Source organism: Zootoca vivipara, chromosome 6 (genome assembly GCF_965207765.1).
Source record: "Zootoca vivipara chromosome 6, rZooViv2.hap1.1, whole genome shotgun sequence".
Taxonomy (NCBI): Eukaryota; Metazoa; Chordata; class Lepidosauria; order Squamata; family Lacertidae; genus Zootoca; species Zootoca vivipara.
The window spans coordinates 75,315,863-75,335,608 of NC_142589.1; the positions used below are offsets into that span (position 1 = coordinate 75,315,863).

Here is a 19,746-nt window from a genome sequence, read left to right on the forward strand (position 1 = left end):
AGAAACAGCTTTGATATTTTCCAAGAAAGGAACACCAGTACAGTGGTACCTCGAGTTACAAACGCCTCAGGTTAGAAATGCTTCTGGTTACAAACTCCGCTAACCTGAAAGAGTTTCCTCGAGTTGAGAACTTTGCCCCAGGATGAGAACGGAAATTGTGTGCCGGCGGCGCAGCGGCAGCAAGAGGCCCCATTACTGAAAGTGTGTCTCAGGTTAAGAACTGTTTCAGGTTAAGAACGGACCTCTGGAACGAATTAAGTTCATAACTAGAGGTACCACTGTGTTTAATTTATCCAACAGGGAGTATGAATAATTGCTTTCTATCCTCTCAAAAGCTTTTTCAGCATCTAAGAAAACCAAAGCTATTTCTATTTCTTTCATTTATTAAATACAAGAATTTTATTGCACTAACTGATAGTAAACAGCCTATAATGAAACCCATGGGTCTGGATGTCTATACATTAAAATAACTTTAACCTTTTTGTGTACATTGGAGCAAGAATTCTAAAATCTTGGTTTAATGATGATATTGGTCTATAAGATTAGGGTATTGTCGGATATTTGTCTTTCCTATGAATTAAGGTTATTTTTTTCATCTTTCCAAGATTCTTATATTACCTTAGTTACCGTAGCTTACAATAATTTAACAGCTTAATTTAACAGTACTGCTATCTGAAAATGTTTTTATAAAATTATGCAGGTAAACCATCAAAGCATGGTGAATTATTGGTTTTCAGAGTTCTTATAACTTTTTGTATTTCTTGGGGATTATTCTATATATTGAGCATTTGCCTGTCCTCAGGAAATGCTGCAAGTTTTATTCCAAATAACATGGTATCTTAATCCTGGGGTTGCATCGACTGATATAGATTGGAAAATTGCTTTCCAAAGGTGGCCCTCACTTTGAGGTTTGTTTCTAAGTGACTTCAAGGGAACCTGCTTGCAAATGAAATTCATAGTCATTGTTGCCATGTGATTGACAGGTTGGTGACCTAGCCTATCGGGCAAACCTGGCCCAGGGAGATTTATGGAGATAAAGATCTAGACTGCTGGGCTGAAGAGGTTCTGCTCTTACTTCCTTTGCAGGAAGAAATACATCATCTGCTGCAACTCAACCCCTCTCCCACTTCTAGACTTTGAATCGAGGAGATTAGGGAAGGGGGATAAGTGTTTTATTATGTATGCAACTGCATCCGCCAGACTTCTCATAGCAAAAAAATGGAAGAGTGTGCAAATACCAAAGATAGAGGATTGGCAAATTAAGGATACCAAAATATGGCAAGGAAAATAGGAGAAAGTAAAGGGTTATCTGAACACAAAGTTGATAAAGATTGGGAAAAATTCAACGATTATAAGAAGAAATTTGTGGAAAACGCTAACCTCTTAGCAGAGAGGTGAAGGGTTCAAGTAGTATAAATAATCAAGATATAAAACATTCAAAAAGGCATACATAATTTCTCTGAGAAACCAGTGTCGAAATAGAGAATAGGCTGGAAGTCACACAAGGGTTGGTGGGGGTGTAGGGTGAAGGGTGAGAGGGAATTGTTTATTTTGATTTTTGTGTTAATTTTTTTCTTTGTATTTTGTTGTATTATTATTTGTATTTTTATTCTTTATATTACTTTAATTCTTTTTTCTGTTGTATTATGAAAATTAAAAATGAAAATTATTATTTTTTTAAAAAAAGAATCAGAATGCTGACGTCTGCATATACTAGGGTCTGCGATTGTTCTATCCTTACCAATGTGGGTTTGTATTCTCTTCCTACAGATGCACTGGTCTGAAATTACAAAGAGAGAAAGTCACAGACCTGAAATGTACAACAGACAGAACCCAAGGCCAGCAGAACCAAGCAGGATGCTCTGAGGGGAGTGGTTGTCAGGTGACTGGTAGGTGGGTGACCCAGCCTACCTGTCAAAGTTGACCCACAGGACTCATGGAAATAAGGATCTGGCTCGCTGGGCTGAAAAAGTTCCTCACCCGTGTCCTACTTCCTTCTGAGGAAGGAAGACCTTCACTTTGCTCTGCTTTAGCTCAACCCCCCCTCCCCTCCCTACTCCGTTCTAGAGATTGGACCAGAACTCTGGAGTCTGAATACATTAGGAATCATATGTGTGTCATTCTTACCAGGCTGGGTTTCGTCTCAGCGGCGCCCCGGTCTGAAATGACAGAAACAGGACAGAGAAAGAGCATCAGGGAACAGAGAGGACTCCCAGAGCATAAGCCCACCAGAGCCAAGCAGGAGGCACTGACTGAAAACCCACAACCCTCTGCTCCTTTTGAACCCTCTGCTCAAAAGGCTGAGACCATGGAGGGAACAACTCTTACTAGATTAGTGGAAGCAGGCAGGGCGAGTGGCCTGAGATGGGTTGGGGGCACACAAAAAATGCCTTGCTAGGATTTCCTCTAGATATTGGAAACTCCCAAAATGGCAAAAAATACCTTTAAGGGAGGTTTCCTCAATCAGGTGTCCTCCAGACATTTATTGAGTCTGACAGCATCTGGAAGGTCACAACTTAGCTACCCCTCATGAGCCTAGGGCTTGCCGATCGGAAGGTCGGTGGTTCGAATCCCCACGATGGGGTGAGCTCCCGTTGCTCAGTCCCTGCTCCTGCCAACCTAGCAGTTCAAAAGCACGTCAAAGTGCAAGTAGATAAATAGGTACTGCTCTGGCAGAAAGGTAAATGGCGTTTCCGTGCGCTGCTTTGGTTTCGCCAGAAGCGGCTTAGTCATGCTGGCCACATAAGCCGGAAAAAACTGCCTGCGGACAAAATGTCGGCTCCCTTGGCCAGTAAAGTGAGATGAGCGCTGCAACCCCAGAGTCGTTTGTGACAGGACTTAACTGTCAGGTGTCCTTTACCTTTCCTTTTAGAATTGAAAAGTCAACCCAAAGTGTACAGTTTCTAACCAATTTTGGAGGGGGGTTTGATGTGGTCATCTACTCTTCGCAAATGTGTGTGAATCACCAGGTTTAACAGAGGATAGGCCTATGGTGCCTTTGGCGGACTATTGAGAAGAGGGAACCTCAGTTGCTGCAACTTCCCCTGCCCGAGTGTCACAGTTGAAGCAGGCATTTCTTCCTCTGCCCCCTCTTCAATATGGCAACCCTGGTTAGTGTTTGTGCATTTGGCTGGGAGGCATAAACAGTGGGGCACTGAATGTTTCTAAGAGAAGCGTGGGGTCAGGGCCATCTTAAGCATATCCGGCACTGTGGTGCAAAGATCCCTCCGGCGCTCCCTCCCTTTCCCAGAATTTAGAACTCGGGGCCCAACTTGCGGACCACCTCGTAGCCCTGGGAGCTGCCGCCCACAGAGGACGCCGCCGATGTGATGGCTGCGGCGTGGCTGACCAGACCACTGGAACCGAGTGCTTGTGCGAGCAGCACAAGCAGCAGCAGCAGCAATGGACCCACCCGCAGAGGGGGGCGGGCCGAGGAGGGTAGGAAGGAAAGATGGTTGGCGGGGCGCAGCTGGCGGCTTGCAGGGAAAGGGGAGGCTACTGGCAAAGCCGTGCAGCTCCCCCACTCGCTGGGGTGACCCTGAGAGGCCGGCATCCTGGCGTAACGAGCCACTAACCCCTATGGGAAAGATGTCTCTGTGTGGGGTGGGACTCCAACCTAGGCTGGAGAGATGGGAAAGAAACCCACACCAGTGAGACAGCCTCAAACCCTGAGCGTGAACAGAGAGACCACTCAAACCAGTTAAGCAGAACAGGAACTTCCCGGAGAACCGGGGGAGGGGGGGGAGATGGCAAATTCAGGGGGACCCTGAATCAAGGGGATCAGGATGGCAGACTTACGCTGAGGAAAACCTGGGGTACAGGACCAACCCCACACCTCCCAGGGCCACGAGTATAATCATACAACCTAGGATGATTCCAAAAATGGACGCTTGAGGATGGGAGTCAGCCCTTTGTACTTCTGCAAGACAGGAGATAAAGGTGCTGTGAGTTTGGAAAGTATGTGACCAGTTGATCACATGAGTATAGGGCAATTTTCTTTCTTTTCTTTTTAAAAATTGCTTTATTGAGATTAAAAAGAGATAACAAACATACAAGTTGAATAATAATAATAATAATGCAAAAGAAAGATAATCATTCTATTTGTTACATCATATCACTGTACATTCCACTTCAGTATCCAACGACTTCCCGCCACCCCATCGTGTATTCACTGCTTAACCTATCTAGCACACTATTAGTATTGTATTCTCTTGTTAGGCAACATACCACATAATTTGTTCGAGTCCTTCCACTGGCATTATGCTATTACAGTAATTTATAACGTTGGGTTTTTTTTGTACATATCCCATCTCTTAATAAAAGTTTGCTCTGTATAACCTCTCAGTTTTACTGTCATTTTTGCCAATTTGGTGTACTCCAACAACCTACTTTGCCATTCCAACTTTGTTGGAATTTTCTCTCCTTTCCAATTTGATGCAATTAATATTCCTGCAGCTACAGTAGCATACAAGAACAATTCTCTCGCACTTTTAGGTGCCTCGCTAGACGAATTTCGTTCGTTCCATGGATCTTTTCTTATAACGAAGAATTCGTCTAGCGAATCCCATAGGAATGCACTGAATTTTTTTTAATTTTATTTTTTGCCCATAGGAACGCATTAATTGCATTTCAATGCATTCCAATGGGAAACCGCGATTCGCTAGACGAATTTTTCGTAAAATGAATTCGTCTAGCGAGGCAACCTCTGCTAGAAAAAACCTTTCGTTAAGCGGAAATTTCGTTAAGCAGGGCATTCGTTAAGCGAGGCACCACTGTATCTGGGCCAAGTATCCCTAAGAGAAACGCCTCCGTTTTTTAAATAAAGGATGCTGTCAGGGTTGTTGTGGCTACTCTTGAGTAACGACCCTCCACATCTGCTTGTCTTTTAGATGCTTTTATTAGTGCACATTATTTACAGTGCAAGGTGCCACAGATTTCACGTCTGCTCATTCCGAATCAGATTCCTGCACTGGCGATTTCCGGGTTTTAGACCAACACAAGAGCCTTGGAACCGTGAAGCGCCTCCCTCTTCCCCGACACCTCAATTCTGGTGTGGAGGGGAATGGCCTGCTGACCGACTGACTCCTGTCCCCTCTTTCCCCCTCCCTCTCTTCCTGCCTATGGAGCAAAGGCTCTTGGATGCTGCTTGAGGGCCGGCACTCCCTTTCCGTTTCCTGGCTCTTGTCATCTGACCCTTCGCTCGAGTTGGTGCTCGGAGACGAGCTTGTCCTGATGAGGGGAGACTGTTCTCTGTAAGCCTTCCCCCTTACAGATACCTTAATCGTTTTTTAAAGCTCATTAAAGATTACATTCCAAAATTCTTTCCCCCCCCCTTGCATGTCCTCCACATGTGTAACATTGAGTATAGGGCAATTTTCAGTGAAACCAGCTCTTCTGGACACCAACCTAATGTTGCCAGTTATTTAATTTCCCCAGCTCATGCGCCATTCAGAAGAGCCTTGATAAATAGCTAAGGGTGTTTTTTTTTCTTCTTCTCCCTGGCATGGAGATATGCGGTAAAAAGAGTATCACCAGACTCTTTCTTGCCTGCTCTGATTTACTGTCAAAGGCAGGAGCAAAAGAAAAAAAGGTGGCAACTTTGCCCCAAGCTTGTCTGTGGCCTTGCTGCAGTGAGGCGTCTCAAACTTTCTCTTCCCATCCCTCCACGAATGCAGCTGGACGGTGGCCTGCATGGACAAATGCACCTGTGTGCATGGGACATTCAGGCTCCCCTGCACACGAGAGCCTTCCATTCCATTCTGATTTATCTGCAGTATTCCTATCCCATTCTTCATTGGATGTTTTCAACCCCGGAGCAGGGAGCAAATGGGTAAAGCAACAAATGGGTAAAGCAATAAAATGGGTAAAGCAACAATATACAGAAATTACAAAATCGTATTAACAGGACTAGTATGTGGTATGTAAGCTGTACTTCTCGGGAAAGGATAGTGTTGTGCAGAATTATTAAAACAGCAGAGAGTATCATTGGTTGTTCACTCTCTACCTTAGAACATAGCTATACCATCAGGTGCCATAGAAAAGGCATTAGATCCTGGTCATCATTTCTTTGAGCTCCTTTTATCTCCTTTGATGGAGATAAAGAGAGAAGAAGAAGAAGAAGAAGAAGAAGAAGAAGAAGAAGAAGAAGAAGAAGAGTTTGGATTTGATATCCCGCTTTATCACCACCCTAAGGAGTCTCAAAGCAGCTAACATTCTCCTTTCCCTTCCTCCCCCACAACAAACACTCTGTGAGGTGAGTGGGGCTGAGAGACTTCAGAGAAGTGTGACTGGCCCAAGGTCACCCAGCAGCTGCATGTGGAGCAGCGGAGACGCGAACCCGGTTCCTCAGATTACGAGTCTACCGCTCTTAACCACTACACCACACTGAAGGCAAGAATGAGCCGTCTCAAGAAAAGTTTCTTTCCCACACCAATTTGGCCTTAAATGGAAACTCTGGACTCTGAAGTCATCTTATTTATCTGTTATATTGTTCTGTATTGTATTGCGCTTATCAGTATTTTAATTTATGTGGAGTGTCCTACAGTGGTACCTCTACTTACGAATAACTCTACTTACGAATGTTTCTACTTACGAATGGAGCTCCGTCCGCCATCTTGGATGCGGTTTAGATAGGATTTTTTCTACTTACGAATTTTTAGATAGGGTTGCTTCGACTTACAAATTTTTTCTCCCAATGCATTCCTATGGGATTCGACTTACAATTTTTTTTTGACTTACGAATGTGCTTTCGGAACACATTAAATTCGTAAGTAGAGGTACCACTGTATTTGAGTTGATATAGCAACCGAGAAATTTCGTTGTTCCCGCAAGGGGACAAGATTTATTCTATTCTATTCTAACTGACTAAGCAATTCTACCCGAAGGTAAACAAGCAAGATCGCAACGGCATTAATTGAAATTCCCAATTTATGGAATATGATCCTCAAGGTCGGCAGGGCTGCCAGGTGCAGGTGGATTTCTTGGGCTCCCCCATCACTCGTCTCCACACATATTCCTGCATTGCAGCGGGTTGCACGAGATGTCCCTCAGGGTCCCTTCCAACTCTGCAATACTATGATTTGTTTTAAAAAAACAATTTTTATTAAAGATTTCCGTGAATTACAAAAGAATGTGCGATGTCTCTCTTTTTGTCTGTGTTTCAGATTATAAAGTCAACTCTGTAATTGTTATTTCTGTTACCACTATTTACCCATCCTGTGCCCTTAGTTCCCAGGGCAGGCTACAACAGGGGTCCCCAAACTACAGCCCGGGGGCCGGATGCAGCCCAATTGGCCTCCCAATCCGGCCCGCGACGACCCCCGCCGCTCACCGCCGCCACACGCTCTTACGGCACGGCGGCGCTCTTCCAGGTCGGAAAAAAGCGCCAAAAATCCTTTGTGCGCATGCGTATGGGCCTCTCCCGACCCAGAAGAGGTCATTTCTGGTGCACTTCCGGGTCGGGGGAGGCCCATACGCATGCGCACAAACGATTTCCGGCACTTTTTCTGACCTGGAAGCGCGCCGCCGCGCCAGTAAGCGCCCGTGCGCATACGCACGATCGCGCACTCCCCCGCCCGCCGGCCCGCACGATCGCACACTCCCCCGCCCGCCGGCCCGCCGCGCGATCGGCGTGGTGGGAACCGGCCCAAAGCCCGGTAAGTCTGGGGACCCCTGGGCTACAACATTAAAACACACAATATTAGAAACAGTTTAAAATAACTTACAGTAATAGAAGTAAGGCGGAAGTAAACACCATACCTAAGACATGTATGACTGCAAATCCTATCACCGTTTCCGAAGATAATTTAGCAGTCAATGTATAGAGTCCAGAGTCATTTACCCATATATGCCTGATGTTAAGGGAGCTGTCTAGGCCACCAGTCTCCCGCCCAGTGAAGGAAGGTCCATTATTCTGTATTCTGGTTGGTACTAGTATATAAGTAAAGATCCGACTACTCTCCTCAATTTCCCCTCGGTACCAGCTGAAGGTGTTAAGGTTCCCCTTATCAATGTCTGCAGGCGTGAAGGTGATACTTTCTCCTTCTTCTGGGTGTTCTGTTTTCATCTTGATGGCTATCTCCCTCTCGCCCTTGGTTTGAGTCAAGAGGAAGCAGGAACTCAGGATGGAGGCTGTAAAGGGGAGAGAGCAAAGAGGAGACGTCACTTCAAACGAAAGTCCTAGTCTCAGCACAGTTCTGTTCCCTTCAAGAGATCCATGGATGCCCCCAAAGTCTTCCTCTTTCACTGCATCAAAGAGACATCAACTGCAATACACACATTCTTGAACGTACAAGTACCGGTAACAGTGGAAGAAACAAAATATGTCCTAAGTTTTCGTATGCAGGGCCTTCTTCACCCCTTTGCCCACTCCCCCCCCCCCACATTCTGAAGTTGGGTAGTCAAGAAATAGATACCCCACCTCATCACCCACTGCGAAAACACCGGGCTGAGTGAGTGTCAGCCACAGCTTATGAACCAGCGATGCCATCTCAGCTGAAGGGATAAAGATGGTGCCTTTGCTGCACGCTGCAATGTTCTTTGCCATGACGGGCAGATGCAACCTCCCCCCCCCCCTCAACAATTAGGCAAACTAAGGAGCCCCAAGCAAAGGCTCTCAGCCTGCGCAGAATTCAGCCTCTCTCAGTGGAGAATTTCAACTGTCGGGAGCATTCAATTCTCTATGCTATGATCACCCTGCATAACATTCTTCTAATAGAAAACTCAACTGCTGAGTGACAGCAGAAATGAAGTCAAAAGAGAAACAGCAGCGTGCTCAAGGGAAACCCCGACCCAAAAGCTGCCAATAGCCATAGGTGCCAACTCCCTGGGGTCTTGTGTGCTCGAGCACCCACAAAATTCCGCATGAAGGGGCAGGGCACCCACAAACTTCGGTGCCAGCCCAGGGCCATGTACGGTGCATGGCATCTGCATGGGCACCAAGTTGGCACTCCTGCCAATAGCCATGGGGTGGCGGGGTGGGGGAGAGTCAAGTACTTGCTTCTCCTACTCACCTGCACCAATCCATGTCTGCAAGCTGCTGGAAGGGGCGTGTGCGATTTTGATCAGAGGAACAACGCGCGCACGCATAAAGTGAAATAAGTCTCAATGCTTCTGCAGCCCCCCTGATCCATCTGGCCCCCGCTCTTCGTTTTAAAAAGTGCTGGGAGCTTCGCAGCACGAAACCATAACCATATCCATCAGTTTGGTCCCGATCCTGCTCACCTGCGAGGAGCCCTGCGCGCCAGCACTTCCTCCATCCCGGGGGTCTCCAAGGCTGGGTTGGACGCACGTCCAACCTGCCCACGGCGGGGCTTCGCTTCGTGGTGGGGGCGCCTTCGTTTGCCCGCTTCCGGGCAGCCTAGAGCTGATCCTGCCCAGCCCTGCCTTCCTCGGGGGGCCGGGCTTGCACCCACAGCGATCCGACTCAGCCGTCTGGCTCCTTCCCTGCGTCCTTGGCAAGGTCGGGGGACCGCTGCATTCTCGCCAATGTGCGGCCGTCGGGAGCCAGGAATAAGAGGGCTCTGCCCAGAACCAGACGGAGGAGCGCGAAGACGCGATGGCCAACGCCGCGCCCTCCAGGCTCAGCCGCCTTTTGGCCTGGAACCGAAGAGTTCAGGCGCGTCATGAATGCGCAATAAACAGAACGCCTGGGCGGCCCCGACGGTAAAGGAAGATAGAGACTCTGGCGAGGAAAAGGACGGCACGGATGCGGACGACGTCGATGAAGGCGAAGACAGCAAGGGGTGTTGCCAGAAGGGGGCGCCGAAAAAAAGTTCCGCCTACTTTTGGGGGCCTGTGGGCAACTTTGTAAACCGGAGAAACTGTCCTGGGCGCACGCAGCCCCCCTGCAAGCGGTGGGGTCAGATCAGGGTGCACAAATGAGGCAAGGTGAGGCAACAGCCTCAGGCGGCAGGAGCCACAGGAGCAGGAGATCCAGCCTCCAAGGGATCATAGAACCTTAGAACTGTAAGAGTTGGAAGGGACCATAAGGTTGATCTAGTCCAACCTCCTGTAATGCAGCCAGTGCCGGATTAGCAAGTAGACAGAGTAGGCACTGGCCTGTGGGCCCCACACCTTTTAGGGGCCCTGCAACAACGGATCAAAATAATACTGATTTTATCGACATCAGTTCATTAAAATTGTTGGTTGGTCAAATAAAAAATGTATTGGGAGATAATTTGCGAGGGGGGCTCCCGAGATTTTGATCTCCTCCGCCCCTTGTTCCTGGTGCAGATCTTTATTTCCGCCCTTGTTCCAGATGTAGGTCTTCACTCACCCCTTTCTTCCCTGGTGGCTGGGGGGGCATTTTGCAGTTCGCCTCAGGCGGCAAAGTGTCTTGGGCAGGCCTGAGTCAGATGGTTCTGATGTTGCAACTCCCATCATCCCTGGCCCTGGTCAGCCCTTGCTGCTGCCGACAGAAGTTGGAGTACAGCAACATCTGAAAACGCAAAGGCAGGGAAACCAGTTCCTCAGCTCCACGTCCCTTAATAGCTTGATAGGTAAAGGTAAAGGGACCCCTGACCATTAGGTCCAGTCGTGACCGACTCTGGGGTTGCACGCTCATCTCGCATTATTGGCCGAGGGAGCCGGCGTATAGCTTCCAGGTCATGTGGCCAGCATGACAAAGCCGCTTCTGGCAAACCAGAGCAGCACACGGAAACGCCGTTTACCTTCCCGCTGTAGCGGTTCCTATTTATCTACTTGCATTTTGACGTGCTTTCGAACTGCTAGGTTGGCAGGAGCTGGGACCGAGCAACGGGAGCTCACCCCGTCACAGGGATTCGAACCGCTGACCTTCTGATCAGCAAGCCCCTAGGCTCAGTGGTTTAACCACAGCGCCACCTGGGTCCCTTGATAGCTGATGTTAATAGCTGCTTATTAATCTCTCCCCCCTTCCACACCCACCTGTCCTGTGAAATATTGGCTGTATTGGATTGTTTCTTGTATGCTTAATAATAATAATAAAAAGCAAGACATTTTCTCAGAAGGATGGACAGGAAGAGTTCTGAGCTGACAGCATGACACACACGGGAAAGAAATTGACCAATTTCCTAGCCACATATTTAAAGGGTGCTGATTTTGGCTTCTAGCAAGATTTTGGCTTCTAGCAAGAAAGGGAATCCAGAGCTATGATAAGCCGTACTGTCCCAACTCTGCAATGCTGCTTTGCTTCAGCTGTGGGTGTTTGATTTGGCACAAAATTCCACCCCAGACTGGTACTGATGCTGGCGTCACTTCACCGGCAGACATGGCCCTGTTAGGAGGGCTGCCTGCCTGGGGCTCTTCATAGAATCATAACGTTGGAAGGGACCCAAGGGTCATCTAGTCCAACCCCCTGCAACGCACCTACGCAGGGTCCAGGTGAGGCACAGATGCCCTGCCTGCCTTTCCAACTTGGGGGCTTTGCTTGACAGGACAACAGTGCTGTCAGCCTGGGTTCCTTTGCTCTTCCTGTTACCCTCCACGAGTGCTCCAGGGGGTGGTTCGCAAGTACAGGAGTGGAATGGGGGCTTGTAATGGAAGGATCATCCTGTCCTCAGCGTGAATCAGGCAGAGCTGGGCTTCCTCCTCTCGTGACTCCCAGCCCTCTTGTTGGGTGCCACGTCATGTGCTAGTGGAGTGATGACACACCCTAAGACAGGGGTGTCAAAATCAAATTCATTGGGGGCCGCATCAGCAGTTTGGTCACCCTCAAAGGGCCGGTTGTATCTGTAGGACTATGTGTCCACTCTTTATTATCATAAATTATTGTCACTGCATTCAATTATTACTGTTTTTTGTAATAATGTAAATAATAACCAACATAGTCAGAATAATGGCAAGTAGATATTCAAATGTACAATTATTGTACAATTTATTGAAAAATGATTTTTGGTAACTGCACTGGGTGGTGGAGGCTCGCTAGGGTTTCATGCAGGAGCTTTGCAGAGCTACTGGTACCTGGAGATGCTGGGGTCCTTCTGCATGCAGGACAGATGTTCTGCCAGTGAGCCACCACCCTTCACCAAAGGGACTGGCTAAGGTTGACTCACTGGAGCTGTTTTCCTGGTTCCAGGGTTTAAGGGCCAGAAGTATAAAGCAGCATCCTATGTTTCTGAGGAGAGGGAGAGGAAGGGGAGGGGAGGGAGGAAGGAAGGAAGAAAAGAGGGAGTGGGAGGGAGAGAGGAAGGAAGGAAAGAGGGGAGAGAAAGAAGAGTAGGAAATAAGGAAGGGAATAAAGAAGGAAAGAAAAAGAAAGAGGGAGAGAAGACGGAAAGGGAGAAAGAAGGAAGGAAGTAGAGGGAAAGAAAGAATAAGAATGAGGGAGAGGAAGAAAGTTGGCAAGGACGGAAGGAAGAAAGGAAGGAAGTAAGGAAGAAAGAAAAAGAAAAGAGGGAGCAGGAGGGAGAGAGGAAGGAAAGAGGTGAGAGAAAGAAGAGTAGGAAAGAAGGAATAAAGAAGGAAAGAAAAAGAAAGAGGGAGAGAAGACAGAGATAAAGAAGGAAGGAAGGAGAGGGAAAGAAAGAATAAGAACGAGAGAGAGGAAGAAAGAAAGGGAAGGGGGGGGTCACCGCCTTGATTCAGCGCCAGAAAAGAGCGCGAAGGGACCCAGGGGCAAAAAGCATTTCCCGTGCAGCGTGAGGCAGCGGGTGTCCGTTTTAGGAGAAGTGTGTAAAGCCTCAGAGTTGCAGGTTCGTGGGGCTGAGCCGCTGCTGAGCTCACGTTCATGAGGCTGAGCCGCGGCAGGAGGAGGAGGAGGAGGAGGTGAGGCAAGAGGAGGAGGAGGTGGCGGCTTGCCGGGTCGGTGCCCGGCAGCGCCGTGCGGAGAGTCCCGAGCCTCTGGGATGCAGCAGTGCTCTGTAGCACTTTGAATCCTCCTCCTCCTCCACACGGCGCTGCTGGGTGCTTTGTCTGTGCTTCAGCAGCAGCAGCAGCAGCCGTTTCCAGGTGCCGAGCCGTGGCAGGAGGAGGAGGATTCAAAGTGCTACAGAGCACTGCTGTGTCGCAGAGGCTCGGGACTCTCCGTGCGGCGCTGCCGGGCGCTGACCCAGCAAGCTGCCTCCTCCTTCGCCTGCTGTGGCTCGGGGCGCTCCACGCAGCGCTGCCCCGGCCGCCTTTCTAGCCCCCCCCCGGCCCCAGCTGTTTGTCGGCGCTTTGTTGGCGCAGCGCTTCAGCAGCAAGGTCCCACTGCTGGGTCCCGCTGGCTGGGGCGCTCGGCGGGCCACATGACGAGGTCTGGCGGGCCGGATTTGGCCCCCGGGCCTTGTGTTTGACACCCGTGCCCTAAGACAATCAATTGTTCCTAGCCCTTTAAGAAATGGAGCTCCACTAGGTATATAAGCCAAGAATCAGAAACACCCTCTTGCAGTCTGAACAATGGCTTCACACCATCACAACTAGGAGAGCTTTTACAGCCCTTTACTTAATCTTTTCTAAGAGCAATGATATTCATTAGTTGAATTGTCCCATAGGTTAGCTAACCTTTAGTTTAAACAACTATAGTCTTTTCTTGGGGAAGTTTATCCCTGACTGCTACCGTATGTCATTTTCAATTCTTTTCAGAGCTTACAGCTCCTGTTTAGTTTTGATTATAAGGAAACCTCAGCCCCTTAACATTTTCCTTCTGAGGAAACAGATAGAGATTTTCCGGTGAAACGAGTCACTTAGCTGGCACCTCGTCAAGGTTTACTTTATTTAGAGGTTATTTTGAGATATTCATGTCTTTTCTATATCCTAGTTTCTTTTGGGAAATTTAAACCTATTATGTTTCTTTGAGTAATCATTAGTTGAGTTTTAGTATTATTCACCTTTATCAATATCTCGTTTCAGGGATTTATCACGGCATAGTTTTGTTTTTGCACTGATTATACATTTGCGTGATTGTCTTTTTTGCCACCATGGTGGAGTGATGTGAGCAAAAGCTTTCGGTCGGCATCTGGCGGAAGAAAAAGGGGAAGGAAGGAGCCTGTGGCATCACCTTATGATGAGGCCACAAGACAAACACAGATCCCCAGCCCAAAGCCTGAGCCAAGGAGACGCTGCCCAGTCTTAACTGCCCCCAGACGTGCGCAGTTGGAAAAGGGCTCAGAAAAGGACAGCCCAATTTATCAAGGGGATGGGAGAAGCTCCCCTAGGAGGAAAGGTTACCACATTTCGGGCTTTTCTCTGTTCAAAATTGCACACGCTCCTTCCAGCTGGACTGGCAGACATGGTTTGGGGGTGGGTGGGTAGGGGAGGTAAGTTAGGGTTGCTATATGCCTGGAATTTCCCAGACATAGCCGGAATACTGCAGGCGGAAGCAATGTCCGGATGGGAATCGGTGAAGAAGTGTCCATGAAAATCTCAAAATAGCTCAAAAACTCTCTTTGTTGTTTTGCCCAATAACTTTGGGCAAAAAAGCTCAACATTTTTTTGTGTTCGGATTTTCACTTTTAGGAATATGGCAACCCTACACTAGGATTCCATGTCCAGTGAAGTTGAATGTTGGAAAGTCCAGGACAGAGCAGAGAAAGGACTTTCCCCACATGGCCCATAGTTAACCTGTGAAATCCGCTCCCACAAGTGACGGCCACCAACTAGCATGACCTTAAAAGAAGATTAGTCACGTGGCAGAGGGAACAAGCTTGTTTTCTACTGCTCTGGAGGGTAGGACTTGAACCAATGGGTCCAAGTTACAAGAAAGGAGATTCCAACTGCACATCAGGAAAAACTTTCTGGCGATAAGAGCTGTTTGACAGCAGAATGGACTCCCTCGGGAGGTTGGGGACTCTCCTTCACTTGAGGTTTTAAAGCAGAGGTTGGATGGCCATCTGTCATGGATGCTATAGCTGAGGTTCCTGCATTGCAGGGGGTTGGACTAGATGACCCTGGGGGGGTCCCTTCCAACTCTATAATTCTATGAAGGACCCTCCATTCTCCACCCCAACCTGGCGCAATAAGGAATCATGTGAGACCATAGATGGCTCCCAAAGTCCAGAGTCCAATGAGACTGCAGAGGAGTGGTAAAAAGACTCGCATGTTGTTTTTATTGCCCTCTCAATCTCATGCAGCTGGAGTGGTCAACTGGCAGGCAGGGGGGGCAGTTGCAGACCAGTATATGGTGTTTGACAGGTAATATAATTAATAATAATAATAATAATAATAATAATAATAATAATAATAGTAGTAGTATTTATACCCTGCCCATCTGGCTAGGTTTCCCCAGCCACTCTGGGTGATTTACACCATATATAAAAGCATAAAAGGTAAAGGGTAAAGGGACTCCTGACCATTAGGTCCAGTCGTGACCGACTCTGGGGTTGCGCGCTCATCTCGCATTATTGGCCGAGGGAGCCAGCGTACAGCTTCCAGGTCATGTGGCCAGCATGACAAAGCCGCTTCTGGCAAACCAGAGCAGCACATGGAAACGCCGTTTACCTTCCCGCTGTAGCGGTTCCTATTTATCTAGTTGCATTTTGATGTGCTTTCGAACTGCTAGGTTGGCAGGAGCTGGGACCAAGCAACGGGAGCTCACCCCGTCACAGGGATTCGAACCGCCGACCTTCTGATCAGCAAGCCCTAGGCTCAGTGGTTTAACCACAGCGCCACCTGCATAGCATCCAACTAAAGTCAGATCCCTGTCTTTGTGGAAATGCATCAAGTTTTGTGCAGAACAGTGTGGCCTGCAAATGGTCTCCCCAAAATAGTGACAGTCCGAAAGAGCCCAGACAGATGGCTCCAAGTGTGGCGAGGCGATTCTAGCAACACAGAAAAATTGTTTTGACAACTGAAGAAGGAAGCAATAGATGGAGTCATGACTCAAATCTTTCAGGCGCCTGAGGAAACTCCAAATGTCAAATTCTCTCTCTCTCTCTCTCTCTCACACACACACAATTAAGTAATATGGGGCAGAATCCTGTGAGAATCTTCTCTAAATGAACAATATGCTTGCACAATTCACTTCAACGGGGCTTCCCTCAGAGAACGTCCCTCCATATCAGAGCTACAGCATCAGTCTTGCAGCGTTGAGTCAAACATTACATAACCGTCCAGAAGTGTGTGTGTGTGTGGGGGGGGGGGGCTACACACAGTCATCTCAGCATACAGCGGTTGCTTCCAGACAACCTGTTTATTGAGCAAATATTCATCATCATCATCTATTATTATTATTAATCATTTACTATTATCATTTACATTTGTATACAGCCACCCAGCCATGTTCTCTGGGTGCTTTACTTATAACAATAAAATGCAAAATGCAATTTATGATAAAAATCCTGAAACCGAAACAAAGGAGCTCAATCAAAACAACAACCCCAGTGAAAATCTGCACAAAACACAGCAGCTAACACAATTTAAACCTTTAACCCCAGCATAGAACAAATGCTGGTTGGAACAAATGGTTCAAGTCAATCAATATTCCTTCAGAAGCAGAGACTATAGCAAACCAGCTATAAGCACCCACTTTTTTTTAAAAAAAACTTTTTTTTATCAATATTAAACCAATAAAGTTTGTCAATACTGCAATCATCTACATTTTTCCCTTTTCCCCGCTCCTTCCCTCCCCCCCTCCCCCCTGGACTTCCCTCAGCTCCCTTAACTGATTTATTTTTGCATATTGTTTCTGCAAGTTATACAATTATACATATCATTTCCCTAATTGTTTACATTATTTTAATAAAAGAAAATTGTGTATGTTTATTCAAATCCTGCCAGTGAACGTAAGCCTCCCTGTTGTTTTTTTCAAATAATTTGTAAATAATTCCCATTCTTCCTTGAATTCCCAATTGTCCTTTTCATGTAATTTGTATGTTAATTTTGCATGTTTTGCATAATTCATCAATTTCTCTTGCCATTGTTCTTTGGTTGGTATTTCTTCCTTCTTCCACCCTTGTGCTAACAATACTCTTGCTGCAGTGGTGGCATACAATGAAAAAATCCTTCATTTTCTTCGGTATGTCTTGTCCTAAGATTCCTAATTAAAATGCTTCTGGTTTTTTAGCACCCACTTCAAATCTTGATTGAGCTGGGAGTAGGGTTTGCTTGTTAGTCTTTAAACTACATGGCTGCAGTTTCCAGTTTGTGTCCGGGGCCATGACGGCAGCTCTCCCGTCCATGGGAGAGACTTAGGCGGAGGGAAGGGGTGGTGGTGGATGAGATTGTAAAATCCCCTAAAAACTCCCAAGGTGATTTGGGGGACCAGGGGACCCAAGGTCTTCTTTGTGCCAGCTCCTGCCCCCAAAAAACCAGGAGGGGAGGAGATGCTGGGTCTCAAAGAGTTTGCAAGTAAACCATTTTTAACTTACCAAATTTATGGTCTTTTTCTAGGCAGAGGGCAGTGGGGAGCTTTGGAAACAACCAAGAAGGGGATATGTTAAAGGTCCAGCAGCCTATATTTCCATGCTTTACTTCGTTGCATGTTTAGTGATTTTAAATCTCTGCTGGAGCTCTCTCACCAAAGACGACTTGCCCCAAACCTGGATCTAGGCATCCATTGAGTTCTCCTTTTTATTATACAACTAGTATGTATCCATCTGTACCAAATTACAAAAATTCCCACCCAAAAAACTCAACATTCACCAAACCACGATCCCTCTGCAAGCATGTTTGTGAAAGCCTCCCCATCTTAAGACGGGAGCAGGGTCACAAGGAAGCAGACTCTTCTTCCGGTGCTGATTTGTTGTGGCTGCTCATTCGAAGCCAGAAGGACAGGCCTCGGAGGAAGGAGGGCCCATTTTGACGGAGAATACGCCTGCTTCTTGGGAGAAAAGCAATGACAAACCTAGACAGCATCCTAAAAAGCAGAGACATCACCTTGCCAACAAAGGTCCGTATAGCTAAAGCTATGGTTTTCCCAGTAGTGATGTATGGAAGTGAGAGCTGGACCATAAAGAAGGCTGATTGCCAAAGAATTGATGCTTTTGAATTTTGGTGCTGGAGGAGACTCTTGAGAGTCCCATGGACTGCAAGAAGATCAAACCTATCCATTCTTAAGGAAATCAGCCCTGAGTGCTCACTGGAAGGACAGGTCGTGAAGCTGAGGCTCCAATACTTTCGCCACCTCATGAGAAGAGAAGAATCCTTGGAAAAGACCTTGATGTTGGGAAAGATGGAGGGCACTAGGAGAAGGGGACGACAGAGGATGAGGTGGTTGGACAGTGTTCTCGAAGCCACCAACATGAGTTTGACAAACTGCGGGAGGCAGTGGAAGACAGGAGTGCCTGGCGTGCTCTGGTCCATGGGGTCACGAAGAGTCGGACACGACTGAACGACTAAACAACAACATGATTTCCCCACTTCAGATGTGCTGAAATGAGCACATCTTCTCTGAAAAGGGATGAGCAATGGGGGTCAAGGAGACGACCTAACAGAGGGGGCTTCCGATGGGTTTTGTCTGAACATCAACTCGTTGTAGACATTCTGATCTCCATGCTGCAGACTCTAAAGAAGAAAGGGAGGCAGGGCATCAGGTGACATGATTGATATTTGTGCCTGGGAGGAGGGAAAGATAAGAAATCCCATCCTCTGACCAGCTCTCAGAGACACAAGAGCCCACCCCTCCTTTGCATCTACCCTCCCTGAAGTGCACCCAGCACCACCTCCAAAATTATTGCCCAATATTGGCTTCTTCCGGGTCTTTTCTCAAGGGTAAATCATGAAGAGCTCCTGCCAGTGCTTACCTCGTATACCTGGTCAGCATCAGAGGAATTGTTGTGCACGACCTGAAATGAATGAAAAATGCTTGAAGGTCATTTATTGGTTGTTATACCCAGGGTTCAAATCCCCGCTCAGCCATGAAGCTTACTGGGCAACCAGCTACTGCAGGCATGTCCAAAGCCCATTTCTGGGGCCTAATCCGGACCGCCGGTCAATTTAATTCGGTCCCCATGGCATTATATGTCCTGGGGTTAAATCCTAAAAACAGCTCAAAAATCCTAAAAACAGCTTAACAACTTCAATCCTAGAAAAAAGCTCAACAACTTTGGGGTAAAATTGTAAAAAAAAAAAGGCTCTACAACTTCAATCCTAAAAAAAAGTTTGGGCACCCCTGAGCTACTGTCTCTCAGCCTAAGCTTTGTGTTAATGTAGCACCTGATAAGTCACTGTGAGGCTGGGAATTATACATTTGTTATTATGCATTTTAATAAATATATACCTTCCTGTTTAAAGTTTATAAATTTCCCAGGGCAGGTACTGTTATGCTCTCGACAGCACCTCAAAATCTGAAAGCCAATGTTGAATAGTTGTCAGGGACCATGCTGAGGAGGGCTGCACTTAGGAAGAATGGTGGGAGTCTCCCCCTCCCCCTGATCCTGAATCTTCCCAGGAGCAGGAGGACAGTAAAGAATTGGAACAGTGGTTAGCGGAGGGACATAGTTCAGAAGGCAGAAGCTGGGAAATACTGGATGGGGAACAGCTAGCAAAAGAAACACTAGAAGAGAGAGGGTTAACAGATTCACAGTCTCTGGACAGCATTCACCCGCCTTCCCCAAAGACACAGAGAGCTCAGAAAGTGGCAGAACAGAAAGTGCAGAGGGTAGAAGATCAGATTACAAGACATAGGAGTGACGTAGATTAACAGGGACGGAGAGGGGGAGTGAGCCTTAACTGGGAGCACCGCCATTTCTAGGTAGACGTGTTATTTTCTCTGTGATTATTAAAGAATCTAACTGGTAAGACGTTCCTTTCATTGATCTTCTTATTTACTGCCACAGGGGAGGAAGCCAATTCCCGAAAGCAGGACAATAGCACATAGGAAGAGAAAACCTTCGTGTCGCCCACTTGAGG

The 19,746-nt window shown here is 47.3% G+C and overlaps 1 protein-coding gene across 5 annotated transcripts in view; it reads right to left on the reverse strand.

The window, feature by feature from the left end:
* Positions 1-16,068: 16,068 nt before the first annotated feature.
* LOC118087997 (cell adhesion molecule CEACAM7) overlaps positions 16,069-19,746 on the reverse strand; it is a 50,577-nt gene continuing 46,899 nt past the window's right edge. For all 5 annotated transcript variants that reach the window (XM_088672655.1, XM_088672656.1, XM_088672657.1 and 2 more), the window contains 2 exons: positions 18,639-18,680; positions 16,069-18,399 (listed from right to left, as the gene is read on the reverse strand). In XM_088672655.1, the coding sequence (XP_088528781.1) occupies positions 18,310-18,399; positions 18,639-18,680 (132 nt within the window). In that variant the 3' untranslated portion in view covers positions 16,069-18,309. The remainder of the gene's footprint in view (positions 18,400-18,638; positions 18,681-19,746) is intronic.